General features: G+C 31.5%; 2 protein-coding genes across 6 annotated transcripts in view; one reads left to right on the forward strand and one right to left on the reverse strand.

The window, feature by feature from the left end:
- flr (actin-interacting protein 1 flr) overlaps positions 1 to 1449 on the reverse strand; it is a 62829-nt gene extending 61380 nt beyond the window's left edge. For all 4 annotated transcript variants that reach the window (XR_012756483.1, XR_012756482.1, XM_075366361.1 and 1 more), the window contains exon 1: positions 1292 to 1449. Coding sequence is in view for 2 of the 4 variants with exons in the window: in XM_075366361.1 (XP_075222476.1) it covers positions 1292 to 1307 (16 nt within the window). In the remaining 2 variants the exon portion in view is untranslated. The remainder of the gene's footprint in view (positions 1 to 1291) is intronic.
- Positions 1450 to 6506: 5057 nt separating this feature from the next.
- Positions 6507 to 14680, forward strand: LOC142325060 (alpha-crystallin B chain-like). 2 transcript variants are annotated; one of them, XM_075366364.1, is made up of 3 exons: positions 6507 to 6729; positions 9011 to 9076; positions 14360 to 14680. In XM_075366364.1, the coding sequence occupies exon 3, from the start codon at positions 14360 to 14362 to the stop codon at positions 14600 to 14602; it is 243 nt and encodes an 80-aa protein (XP_075222479.1). In that variant the 5' UTR covers positions 6507 to 6729; positions 9011 to 9076; the 3' UTR covers positions 14603 to 14680. The 2 variants fall into 2 exon arrangements, with proteins under 2 accessions (XP_075222479.1, XP_075222478.1); XM_075366363.1 differs by lacking the exon at positions 9011 to 9076.
- The last annotated feature ends 325 nt before the right edge of the window (positions 14681 to 15005 follow it).

Below are 15005 nucleotides of genomic sequence, written 5' to 3' on the forward strand. Positions count from 1 at the left end.
GTACTTTTGTACAGTCTCAAGTCAACCACTCCTGAGATGTGTGGTTAATTGAAACCCAACCACCAAAGAACACCGATATCCATGATCTAGTATTCAGATTCATACAAAAGTAACTGCCTTTACTAGGATTTGAACCTCAGAAATCTTAATTTCAAAATCAGCTGATCTATGATGACGAGTTCACAAACAGATTACCCTGGTGGATTAATTCAAATCATAATTTAAACAGAAACATTAAGTAACCAACATTTGTTACAACTGCAGTCAAATTTGGCAATATTTTACAAGTAAATTTAAAATGTTGTTTCTTGTTGAGGTAAAAACAAAAATACAGCATCTACTTTTATATAACTAACAGTCGTCTTGAAAAAAGGCAACTCTTAATTTATCATTTAATTATACAAATACACCACGAACTTATCATTAGTAACCAACCACCACATTAATTTAAACACTATTCACACTACTTTTTTACAATAACAAACAAAACGGTAACAGTAGCAAGGTTAATGAATATTTTGGCTAAAGAATTCTATTAGGAAACCAATAATTATCTCAATTCAAAGACTGATAAATAATAAGGAAAAAACAAATATTTATTAAAAAAGTATGTAATATTACAAGATAAATTAGAATTGGCAATAAAAATATTCTTATTATGTCTAAGTACAATTACCAGATTAAGAGTAAAAACTAATATCAATAAGAAATATCAGATAAGTAAATTTTTCAATCCATGACACCTGTTAATATGTCCACATTTAAAAAACGCCGCTTATTTTTTATAAAAGAACTAGCAGACCTACTCAATCAGTATGAAAAAAAACAAACAGGTACATTCTGGTTTACAAATAATAATGTGTTTATTAACGGGTAATGTAGACCGGAAAAGGCACAATTTAATTAAAGGCTAATACTAAAAGGTAATTGACTTTAACTAAATAGCCTTACAATTAGAATAATTTCTTTGACGACAAACACAAAATATATTTTAAGTGACGTTACGTTTATGTTAAGCAAAAATTACTTTAAAAAAATTATTTTACTGGTAACCTACTTCGTCATAACCTAGTTAATATTACAATCAACATTCGGCTATCCAGGAAAACATTCATCACACATAGTATGAAATTAAAATGTAATTTAATAAACTAACCTATATGTGTAAAACACAGAAAAGGTCAACATTCGTTTAATAGGCATGTTTAATATTTAGAACGCCCACCAACCGGCTAAAACTGTTTGGTACATCAAATACGAACACTAAACAACGATCTATCAAAATACTTACTTGTAGAATAAGACATAGTTCTAATGAATGAGAATACAATTAAAAAACTCCAGCCAAAACTAAATTACAAATAATTTCACAAGGCACAGGTCAACATGAATCAGCCTCACACCAATCAAACCACTTATCGCATCACAAGCAAACGTAACCCATTTGTACGTTCCCTTATTAGGATAGGAATAGAATTTCTTAACCGCTAGGTTGCAGCACATCCGTTTGTATTATAGCCAACATTAAATTTATTGTACTAGTAAGATGTTAAATAAGAAACTAACAAAATGGCTTATAAAGTTCCTTATCAACGACTCTGAGCTAATAAATGAAATGAAATGAAACTGAGAGTATTCAATGTAATTCATTTTAAAGAAACGGACGGTTACTCCAAGAAGTTAGTTCTTAGAATGAGTTATTCTCGCCTTACGGGTTCGATTTAAGCAATAAGAAATCTGCATTTCTTTTTAAAATAGATCTTAAAATTTGATTGAATTTGTTTGTCGTGTTACGGATAAAATTCCCTAACAATTTGGAATTGAACAAAAAAGAATAACTGATGAAAGACAATACAGATATTATCTTTAATCTTTTGGATACGCATCCCTGATTACATTCATGTTGGTACGACAGAGTTTTTGGTTTGGTGGGGTTTGTGATCTATGAAGTGCAGCTGTCTCTATGCTAGTTGCGGAGCATTAATTTTTAATTAATGTTGTGCAAAATTACGTGTTGTTGTTACGGTTAAGATGTAGTAAAACTGGATTATTTTCGTTTCATAATCTAATTTATTCTTTTAAGTAACTTTTATTAAGCTAGTTTCTGCAATAATCATTTAATTATAATTAAATAGTATGCAGTTAAAAAATATAAAAAACTAATAAAAATCATCAATTTCGGTGGTAGCAGGAGATCCCCATTAAAGCTTGTTCAATATGTTTATCAAATGAAAAATATCAATATCAAAAAAAAAAAATGATTACACTGATTAAAAAACTGTATCACTGATTAAAATATAATCCCAAAAATTTTTGTTATTATAACAAGTGTTATCAATAACACTTACACCATAGTTAAAATGTTTTCTTGTAGATATTTTTTTAAATTGCCAATAACTGTAACCTGATCATTTCAGATATAATCATTCAGCAGTAACACTATATATGAAAATATGTGGAAGCTAAATTCTACATATGTTAAAAGTGAGGGTTTTTAAATTGTTAAATATCTTTTTTTTTAAATAAACCACACTATGTTATGCTGATAAACTAATCAAACCCATATTATAGTACTTAAGTTGATGACCTGACATGAATCACAAATTACTCTCAAGAACAAGAAGCACATCATATCAGGCTTACAAAGGGAAGTGAAAAGTGATGTAACTTACCATTGATTTTTACTTCCTTGTACAAAGTAAAGGAAGTATTGTGAATGAGAAAACTTTTGATTTTCAGATTTCAACAGAAATACCCATTTTGATCATCCCTGAATCCCTTTGACTAGTTTCAGCGTGACATCTGTGTGTATATATATATATCACATAACTCAAAAATGATTAGCCATATGATGTTGAAATTTTGGGCTGTTGTAACATCTAGTTGAACATAGTCACCCACTAGAACAAAAAATCGCTTCAACATTATCATTGCCCTGACATAGCTTGTCAGTTGCAACAAACATATATGGCATTTTATAATGCAATTAAAATAATAAAATTTCATTCTACTACTTGGCAATTGTAATGAATATTTCACACACTAAAGTAATTTAAATTACTGAGTATAAATGGAAAGTGTAAAACATAAGGTAAAATTTTTTATCATTATCTCATTGAATATCTCAAATGATAGCCCCCAGCTTAAAGTTGTTATGTAATGCCGCATAACAGATACAGTCTACAAGGTGCACTGACAGTGGTGCATTGTCAGTCGGTAGTCACAGCAAGCACAAACTGGTGCATCTTTTGAGTCATCAGATATCAATGAATGTGCCTAGTGTGCCCTATTCGCAAACGACAAATAATAACCTCCTCTCGACAGTTGTTTCTGAATGAGGAGCTCCACAGTGAAACAGTGTTCTTAATAGGGCAAAGTTTGTTGTTCATTGTAGCATCCACTTTGCCATTCATCATGAACCACCCTCTTTAGGAAACAAACAAGATCATTAGAAGCAATATGATAGGTGAAAGGAGGCTGGAAACAAGCCTCCTTTGCCGCACTATCTGCATACTCATTACCTGAAATTCCTATATGGCTAGGGATCCAGCAGAAGCTCACTGTTGTATTATGTCTAGAGAACATGTTGATATTTTGAGCTAATTATATGTAAGACCTTATTAACTGCATACAGTTCTGCAAGGAAAATACTGGTGATGTTGGGAAGGCCAAACATGTATGTTTTGCCAGCAACAAAGCCACTACCAACAGAATTAACGTTTCTACAGCTGTCCATATAAACTGTAACATTAGGATTCATGCTATTTATAACATTATGAAATTTGTTTTGTAAGATAACCGGATTTGTGTTCTTTTTATTAAACTGACAAAGATGAAAGCAGTAATTAGCGAGAGAAGGCTGCTGTGGGAGGTAGTAACATGGAGCAACAGTAAGGACTGGAGGTAATTGAATAGGCAGGCCTAGAACATCAGATAAAAATGGAGATCATTCGTCAGTCTTTTGTTTGCAGCCCTGGGAAGTCAATCGCAGTACAGTGTGCGAGTTAAATCTTCTACGATCAACCACTCACAATGTTTTGAAGAAACGATTATAATTCCGTCCTTATAGATACAAATATTGCAGCACATTACACCACAAGATCACAATGCCAGAAAAAAATTTGCTGTGGAATTAACTGAAAGGATTGAAACTGATGATTGTTACCTTAAAACAGTTATGTTCTCTGACAAATTTAAATTTCACGTGTCTGGAGAAGTGAGCACTCAGAACTTTCGAACATGGGGATCAATGTACCCACATGTTACACTTGACCGAATCTGAAACAGCCAAAAAATTAATCTTTGGTGCGGACTATTTCACGATCGTATGATTGGACCTTTTTTTCTTTGCGGAAATGGAAGTAACGCAAATATTTATCTGAACTTGTTAGACGGGTTTGTTTACCCTCACCTTGAAGAGTTACAACATGAAATTATATTCCAACAAGATGGAATGCCGCCATATTGGGGTTTATTAGTGCGTGAATTTATTTTTTAAAATAAAATAACATCTTTGGGTTAGTTTAAAGTAACACCAGATTTAATAAAAATGTGTTTTTTATGTGTTTATATGTATAAACTATCCCTTTTAAGTAGCCCCAAAGGAAAAAATCGCAAGTAGACTTCTCTGGGAAACGTTGAGACCACCGTCTTCTGCCGACAGCTAGTTTATTTGTGAAAGCTGCATGAACGCGATTCAGTGAAACATTTTATATGTGACACGTTGCTCCGTCTTGTTGGAAGAAGCTGTATTATTTTTCATTATCGGTTAATTGCGCATAGAATTCTTCGAAAATTCATCGCTTTCCTCCATTTCAGAATAATAGTCATCGAAATGTAACTTCCACGATAATTAACTATGTTTCATTTTTAACTATAATTGAACCATACAATTAGTTTAATTACCGTAATTTTAGTTTTTAAAGAAATTAGGTGAATTTTTTGCAACACGTTCACATAACGGCACTACTAAAAATAAGTAGAATGCAATTATGTACGTATGATATCAAAATAGTCGTTATTTACCCCACGACAATTAACTGCGCTAACTGTTCTTTTCAGTGCAAATCCAAGTAAAAGTTAATTGCTTTTATACGGATTTAAATATTAGACACTGGATACCAGCGTACTTTGGTGGTTAGGGTTTAATTAATCACCGATCTCAGGAGTAGTCGGTCTGAGTCTGTACAAGGCTAATATTCATTACATGTCTTATATACACAGTGAGCAACAGAAAACCGAACCCTTAATGAAACCGCTACCCAACTCAATTTATGAAGACTCACACAACTAGCGCAACTAGTGGATATATATGTTACTATTGATTGTTGCCGCCATTTGTCAGGTGGTTACGTGTCAGTGCAGTATACGTTTTGTTGCAGTGCAGAATTGTGAGTGCAGTTGTGCTTATGTAACCCACCGGGTTGGTCTAGTGGTGAACGCGTCTTCCCAAATCAGCTGATTTGGAAGTCGAGAGTTCCAGCGTTCAAGTCCTAGTAAAATCAGTTACTTTTACACGGTTTTTCTATACTAGATCGTGGATACCGGTGTTCTTCGGTGGTTGGGTTTCAATTAACCACACATCTCAGGAATGGTCAAACTGAGACTACAAGACTGCACTTCATTTACAATCATACATATCATCCTCTGGAGGATTATCTGAATGGAAATTACCGGAGGAAACAGGAAAAAGAAAAGAAAATTATGCTTGTGTAAAATGTCTTATTCAATCCAGGAGAGGATAGCTAGAGTTGACGCCTATATTCGTTCTAGATCGTTTGAAGAATCACGTCAAGTATTCGTATAAAAATTTCCGAATGCCTGTATCCCAGCGAAGAGTAGCATACACGATTTAGTTAGAAAATGGCGTACAACAGGATCGGTTTCAAATGCAAAACGATATAAGCAACCTTTCGTTAGGAATCCACAAGCCATTGCCGATATTGAAAGGAAAATTAGTGCCGGTCCAAAAAAATCACACGCAAGATATCCCAACAATCTGATGTTATATATACATCTTGTAAAATTTATTATGAATTATTACCATACCACATTACAACTGTGCAATAACTGAAGGAGACAGACAAACCGAAACTACTTGATTATTGCAACTGGCTTCTCGAAACATTGTTGGCGGACAGACAGGCCCGATGTCGTATGTCATAGACGAGGCATGGTTTCATTTATCCGACCATGTTAATTCCCAGAACACCAGGTATTGGATGGCGAGGAATCCTCACGAGATATTCGAGCGTCCACTTCACGATGAGAAAATTGGTGTTTGGTATGCCCTTTCCGGTAATCGTATACTAGGACCAATATTTTTGATCGGACTGTCAATAAACAAGTTAACTTCACAATTTTCGAAGAATTCTATGCGCAATTAACCGATAATGAAAAATAATACAGCTTCTTCCAACAAGACGGAGCAACGTGTCACATATAAAACGTTTCACTGAATCGCGTTCATGCAGCTTTCACAAATGAACTAGCTGTCGGCAAAATACGGTGGTCTCCATGTTTCCCAGAGAAGTCTACTTGCGATTTTTTTCTTTGGGCTACTTAAAATGGATAGTTTATACATATAATCCCCACAATATTGATGAACTGAAGGTAAAAATTCAACGAGAAATCAACGTTTTGCGTCAGACGTTCTCAATATGATCAGTCGAGCACAAAAGTGCATTGATGCCCAGGATGGTCATTTGGAACATCTTTTGTAACAATAAGGTAAATAAATGCAACATTTAAATTACACTTTATGTTTTTCTTAATTAATTTATCCGTATCATTCATAAAATTTCGTTCCAACGTAACCTACCGATTCTGCAACAGTTACGTTATGGATTCGGATTTACGTTACTCATTCTGTATAACCCTCACTCTCATTGGGTCGGGACCAGAGATGTTGCATATTGTTCACTTGTTGAACAGATTGCAGTGTACACATTAGGAAAAAACTACATTACCTTCTTTTTTTTTTAAAATTAAATTATGAGTTAAATTGACGTTAAGGCAGCAGAAATGATTACAGTGTCGGGGATAAGAATGGAATTTATTGTTGAAAATTAAATTACCGAGGATTTTCCGAATTTAAAAAATCCAAATTAAATTTTAATTTGTAATTAATTTTTTTTTCATTGTTATCTTTTAAGGAAATTAAAGGTTACGTAGTACATTAACAGTTAACTTCTTTTTTTTGCACATATAAATGTACGCTATATACGTATTTGATGTAGTTTTTCCTTCAACTGTAAAAAGGGTACGACTTAGTTCGTAGTTGCCAAAATTAAGTGATATATTTGTTCAAAGCGGTGATTGTCATTCTTTTTAGCTCCACGACTCCAAAAAAGTAGAAAAAATATATATGAGTATTTTGCGATACCCCCCTACCCACTCATTATGTAACCTAGTTAAAACTATTTAACTGCGTTGATAGCGATGAGCATGAACATGCATCTATGAAATATAAAAACACGGCACGGCAATTTACAAATTCCAATTAGATTCTATTTATAAATCAAGTCAAACTGATAAAGGTACATTTGAAGCTTCTTATTTCGTAGCATTAAGAGTTGCTAAGATGTCCAAACTCCATACAATCGCAGAAAACTATTGCCTGCTGCAATTGATGTGGTCAGTAACCATATCAATTAAACCATGGTTTAGACCACATCCATTGGCGTGGAGGTAAGAAAAAATTCCCTTTATAACGACATAGTATCAAGAGGAATCGATGACATGGCTACATGACATGGATGTTCGAGATCAGATATTTCAGCAAGTGAGAAAAGTGAATCTTTTAATATTCAATTTGATAAATCAATAGATGTGACAAACATTTATCGGTTTTGATGTTTTGTTAGATATGAATGCAATAGAGACAGATCAATCAAAGAAAATATGTTATTTTGCTAATCAATATCTGACCATGCAACAGGGCATATCTTTTTGATGAAGCTTTTAAACACTGTAACATAGATTGGACAGGATGTATTGAAGTATGTAGTGATGGTTTAAAGGCGATAACAGGAAAGAACAGTGGATTTATGGAAAAATTAAAAGATCGTCTTATACCAAGTGCGGATGGACACACTGCTTCCTTCACAGACATGCTCTTGCCATAAAAAAATATGCCGGAAAAATCTCAAACGTTCTTTGTAAAGCTGTAAAAATGGTTAATTTTAATTAAAGTTGACCATTACAGAATAGCCCGTTTGCTAAACTATGCGATGAAATGGGCGAAAAGAAAAAACCTTCTTTTCCATACAGAAGTCAGATAGTTATTGCGGGGAAACGGTTATTGGAATTGAGAGAGGAATTAATAATATTTTTCAGGACAAACAAATGCTATTCTCAATATTTTTAAAGAATAATGAGTATATGTTCCTCCTACTGGCTTACTTAGCTGAAGTATTTTCGCATTTTAACGACTTGAATGTGAATTTACAGGAACGTGATAAAAACATTTTATTAATGACAGACAGAGTTCATGCTTTCATTAAGAAGTTTGTTATCTGGATTATTCGCTTTCAAAGCAAAAATTTTGATGTTTTCACTCATTTCTGATTATTTTAAGAAAGGTTTGGATATAGAAGATACTATTATTCACCACAGTCTGGATAGCATGAAGATGCATTTGCGTGAGCTAAAAATTCAGTTAGCGGAGAATTTTCCGGAATATAAAAATGATTTCTCAAAGAGATGGGTACTGAATTCATTTAGTGAAAACGTTGCAGCTGCTAAGTTACCATTTGATTCACGACCAGCTCAACATGTCTGCCGATAAAACTTTACAACTACAATTCATGTCTGATGATTTAGATTACTTTTTAGTTTTCTCGTCGGAGTAAATATGAGAATTTAGTCACAGAAGCATTGAAAATATTAATCCCTTTCGCTACGTCTTACCTATGTGAAAAGGGTGTTTCGCCTGTGTTTGCAATAAAAACTAAGTAAAGGAATCATCTTTTATCACCTGAAAAAATTTTCTTTTGTTTTTCTATCATAGATTCACGTATGGAGAAATGAATAACAAACTCGACCATCTCATTAATTTATTTTTCCTTTCATAAATGTAAGTAAAATGTTTATAATAAATGATTTTTTTCTCATAAAATGATTTCATTATTGTTTACTTGTAAAGTTGGCTAAAATCGCGATCCCTAAGTTGGAAACTCAGATTATAATGTTGAAATAATAAAATTTAAAATAATTTAATTAAAAAGATGAAAGAATTATTCTAGTTACTTATATAAATTTTTCGCAATATCAGTAATTATTTTTATTTCGTGAAATGAGTAATAATTTACTACTTTTGAGAAATAATGAACACACTGCAATTATAAATAAGGCATTGTTAATATAAACATATCTGCATGTATCATTAAGTCAATACATACTAGATTGAAGGCAACTTAGAAATTTATCTAAAATTGATGTTAGGTTACGTGCATTTTTATCGTACTACACTTACTCTTATAAATTATCACGTGATCAAAGAAAGCCAGAAAATGAGTATCTTGTATATAGCATTATATGTGATTACAGAAAGTTAAAAGTATGTAGATACATTGTAATCATGTCCGGTTTTAACGACGTGTCAAAATAGCCTTTTTAGTCATACCATTAATCTAAGGGAATAAATCTCAAAAAACTTTTTTTCGCGGTACTATGACACATTTTTGGGGAAAATTTCTTATCTGTATTAAAAAGTAATAATTTTTGTTTCAGAAAAAATGTATTTTCTAAAATTTACTGTATATTAATCTCATATACATGAGATATGTTTTCTTGTGACATTTTCAATATTTGCATATGTGTAACAAGCAAACTTTTTTCAAATCTGTACACACACACATATATATATATATATATATATAACCTACGACATTCCCAGTAACATAATATTTCCAACATGTGGTCATACATCAAATCGATTCAGCTGTTGAGCTGCTATGGTGGAACAAACACACATAATTAATTTCTATCAAGGGAGTTAGAGAGTCTAAATCTATTCTAGAATACACGGAGTGAAGCAGGTCCAAATACTACAAGATCCCTGGGAGAACATTTTTTTTTTAGAAAGAAAGGTATGAGAGATGCAATATTTAGATTTTTGTTTACTATAAAGGGGATAGATTGTCTACATGGTCAAGGGATCCTTGGCCTCAACAGCATTTAGTTCCTACCTGACCCTAAAAGTAAAATACATCTTAAAAAGGAATAGTTTTATGAATATTATAAATTTTTACCATGCTAATAAGGACAGTTACCCTACCTTAAGGGCAGGTTTTAATTGCACCAAAACTGGTGATGTTCCCCTTCGTGTACCCAAAGAATCACTTCACAGACGTTAGTGAATCTATGAAACAGTAGCAAGATTGATTTTTTCTTTTTTAATATACTAAAAACTATAATCAGAACCAAAAGTGGACTTTTCTTTGCCTACATGGAAAATTTTGTAGATTATGAAAAATGCCATGCCTGACCAGGATTCAAACCCAGACCTTCAGATGAAAGGCTGAGACACTACTACTCTGCCATGGAGATCAGCAACATTTCAATCAACATTTTTTTATAAAAGCAGACACTTCCTGACAATAAATTTAATTGCACTATTATGTTATGATACTACAGAATTTGTTTTTAACCTTCCATTATAAGATTTCAATGCAAGAGATTGCAATTTTATCTTCTTCTGAGAAGTTTATCTGTTACAGGATACAAGTTGTATCTCACCTAATAATAGTTTTGGACAAACTGAAAAAAAGTTAAGAAACAGACACATATTCTTACACCAAATAACTCTTTCAGTGTTTTATAATATAACTTTAAATCATTTAGTAGTTAATTGGAAAGAGTAGCTACTGAGAATTTTAAAGTACCTGGCAACTAAGATTTTCAGCAAAACAAATCAAAAAGAATTATAAATAAACTGAATCTAGGAGGAAAGTTCTAGTGAGGAGAGCCACTCTATAAATCTGAGGTTAATGTTGCTGTCACTTTTCAACAGAAATTAAAATATTAGTACTGTAAACAATTTAAAAAATTGATGAAAAGAGCAATCTGGTGAATTTTCTCCATAAAAGTCAAACTAAAGATGTTGATTTTGTTAGGGAAACACTTTGATATGGAATGGTAACAAGTTCTTGATCTGGAGTTTTACAAAAATGCTGTTGAATCAAGGATTAATAATGAAAAAACCGAGTTATGTGTATTATGTTAACTCAAGAAAAGAATCAACTTCAAACTAATTACAAAATATTTATATAATCATTTTTATCCAAGCAATATTTTTATAAATATGTAACCTTTGTTTTATATTAACATTTAAAATATCTTTAAATAACAGTGTTCTGCACAATTATCCTTTTTATCTCTTTCATAAACATGGAAAGAGTTCAAAAAGTGGGCAGTTCCATTTTCAGAAGCAAAACTGGACTTTCCAAATTTTTTTCTGGGTAAAACATATTTTAAATTACTTTTTATTGTTAAATAGTTTCCTAGGAACAAATATGTTATAAAAAAAAAATGTTTAATTTTTTAAACTAAATTTGTAACAAGTTTTTTGAGCCTTTTTCTTAGTTTGACGAAGAAATGTCCAGTTTTGCTTTTGACCTACTCAAATATTAAGCATAATAATTTAAAACGGTATAACAGAAAAAGTAAATATTAAAACACATGTTAACTATGGTCTTTTTTTAAAATAAAAAAATGGGTCAGGTCACATAATTTTCAAAATAAAATATGGCGTTAAAGACTTACAGAACATTAGTAACACATCATGACCACAGTTATAAAATATGGCTAATTTTCAAAACATAGTTGGTAGTAATATTTTACATGATGCTTATTTAAATTATGCAAAAGAATCATTTCAACAAATGATAAAAGAACTTCAAACCTCTGCCAATATGCACCAAACTCCTCTACCAACAAGTACAGAATTTCTTCTAGCACAGTTAAACGCATGGCAAAATGCTTCTCAAAACCTGCAGCAACAAATGAATACAATCCAAACAGAACAACCACATATTTTAAATACAGTCTTTAGATTTGAACCAGATCATTTTAAGGTAATATTAATTTTTACTTTCTGCATTCTGTTCAAGTTTATATAACTAATTGCAGTGGAAGAGAATATGTTTATGTAAATGATATAAACCTACAGCAAAAGGTGCACCTGTTTGTTAAAATTTTATGATTTCAGTGAAGTACGTGTAAAATCGTTTTCCACATGAACCCAGAAAAATTTCTTAATTTTTCATCATTAAAAAAATTCTCAACGTCCTACAGTTTCTTCTTTTCATTGTTTATTCAGTACTATTGTATTGAACAGTATCTGATTAACTTTGTTGTTACCTCTACTGATGTACATGACTACATTGTCTTTTTATTCATTTAAATACAAGCTATTTCATTTTTAAGGTAAATTCAAGGGTATGAAAAGGGCTAAGTAACTCCAGACTGGTTTATAATATGGGTGTTGAGCTTTCAGCTGCTTGTTATCGATTACAATAAATTATCTTATTGATTACAAGCTTAGTCCAACTTAGTTTAAAATTTATTTGCTTAAAAATAACTTTGTGATATGTCATACTAATAAAGTATCAAAATAAAAATAGGATTGATGTTAGGCCACTAACAACTGATTAGATCAGTGGTGTCTAGTTTTTAAGATGTTTTCATACAAGCTTCTAATTAAATCTCACAGTAGCAGTATAGTTTAGAATTCCTTACCTTAAAAGGTTTAAAACTACTTTCAGATATCTTCTTGTTATAGGATGCCCCTGGCTTTACCTGATACAAAGTGGACTCTACAACCACATGAAAGGAAATTAAATTGCTGTGCTGATTGTAGGCATTTTCAACAAATCACAAACAAACTAAGCATACAGCAACTCAAAACCACAAAATAAAGCTCAAAAGAAATAAATTAAGAATAACAGAAAATTGATAGCAACAAACAGCCAATCTAAATCTAACAAAGCCTGTGGCTTGTAATTTGTATCTGCCTCACTTCTAAAAAATTTATATCTATAAATAATGTTAAAAAAAAACCGGTTTTAAAGCTATTTAATACCTTAACTCTGATTAACATTAATGAATCACGAATAAAATGAGAGTAATTTTCAGACAAGGGTTTAATGTGACCACCATTCATGACATGGGACATATCCAACTGATTGGGAGAGTTGTCCTATATTTAATCAGCATGTCTCAAATAATGTAAGTGACAGCTGCTTCAAATCAGGAAGATAAGTAGGTAGCAGAGGCACATACACAAGGTCCTTTAAAAAACCCTAAAGGAAAAACCATGTGGGTTCAGATTGATTTTGGAGACCACAAGCTCTATCATTAGGCCCATGTTGACCAATCCAGTGGTTGGGCAAAACATCAATTGATCCCATACAGAGTTATGCCAATGAGAAGCATACAATTTCTTGTCAAATTTTCTGCTCTCACAGTTGAGGACAATGTATAGACAAATGTGCAACTTCTACTACACTTGCTTCAGTGGAAAAGAACTGGCCTTCAGCATATTGCACAGAGAATGTTTAATCTTGGGGAGTCCCTTTCACATTGTAAAAGTTCATGCAGATTTTATGACTATCAAATATGGACTTTGTGTAAATTAACATTCCACAAAGATAAAATTTTAATCAATAAAAACAATATTAACAAAAAGTCATTACTTCATGCTGCAACATTTCTATTGTGAAGTTGGCCTGCACAGCAGTCAGTACATTTTCTAAGTATGCAACAGCTGTAAATGATATGGATAGTGCACACATGTATATTGGTGGAAACTGAACTATATTTAACAAATTAACCTAATGTAATAATGATGGCTATAATGAGCTAGTAAAAATAAACAAATTATATCATATTGGTTTTAATATTTTTTCCATTTATATAACTTTTAAATCCAGATTTTACTGAATTATCTAATTAGTTTGCTATAGCAAATAAAAAAAATTTTCTGTAAATATACATTAACAACTACAGAATTGGAGAGAGTTAATTCTAAGGTTATGTGTAACTCAAAACAGTAAGCAAGATGTCTAATACAAAAATATTTAATTTTTTGTTGTACACCTACTTAAAAGAAAATACATCCATTTTGTACTGACGACATATTCTAAAAGAAGGTATTTTTTTACACCTACAGCAAAAAATTCATAAAATTGAATAAACATATCTTATCATTTTAAGGAATAATTAAAAAATAAATAAAATAAGCAACTATTTTGTCAGTATTTATTTAATAAAAATGATTTTTTTTTAAATAGCGTAATTCAACAAAAAAAAAGTTAACTACAGAATAGTTATTTAATTTCATTTTATTTTCTTACAGATGTTAGTAGATGTCAGAGGTTATCAACCATCAGAATTAAAAGTATCTGTCAGTAGTTGTGGAATAGAATTAACAGCAAATCATGAGCAAACAGTAAAAATTGCAACAGGAAGCGGTTATGCTAATAGAGTAATAACAAGAGTTTACGAACTTCCATTGAGTGTTTATTCAGAACAAGTTGTCTGCAATTTATCACCAGATGGTGTTTTATTTTTATCAGCACCTTGGAGTAAAAGACAGTGAATATTACAATTATCAATACAAAATATTTATTAATTATATTCAAACAGAACATATAAACATTCTAAAATAAATACAATACAATAATTAAAGACTTTAAATATCTTTTTACTGGTTATCTTGCTAAACAGAATATAAACTGTATATTTATCATTCTTCTTCCTACTAACAGATTGATTTTACTATTTATTGTTTCCACCATTTGGTAGTCACAAAAGCTTTATAGTTCAGTAAAGAGGCAGCACAATTTTGGTTTTACAGGAATCTTTGAGATTTATAATTTTTTGCATAATTAGGAGCTTTATCCCCCAAGTGGTTGAAATATTACATTATATATATAGTTATACATAAACCTACATGCTGGATGTATCTGTAACATAAGGTAATCAATGTTATAATTCAGTCA

This window comes from Lycorma delicatula, chromosome 5, assembly GCF_047948215.1.
Source record: "Lycorma delicatula isolate Av1 chromosome 5, ASM4794821v1, whole genome shotgun sequence".
Lineage (NCBI taxonomy): Eukaryota > Metazoa > Arthropoda > Insecta > Hemiptera > Fulgoridae > Lycorma > Lycorma delicatula.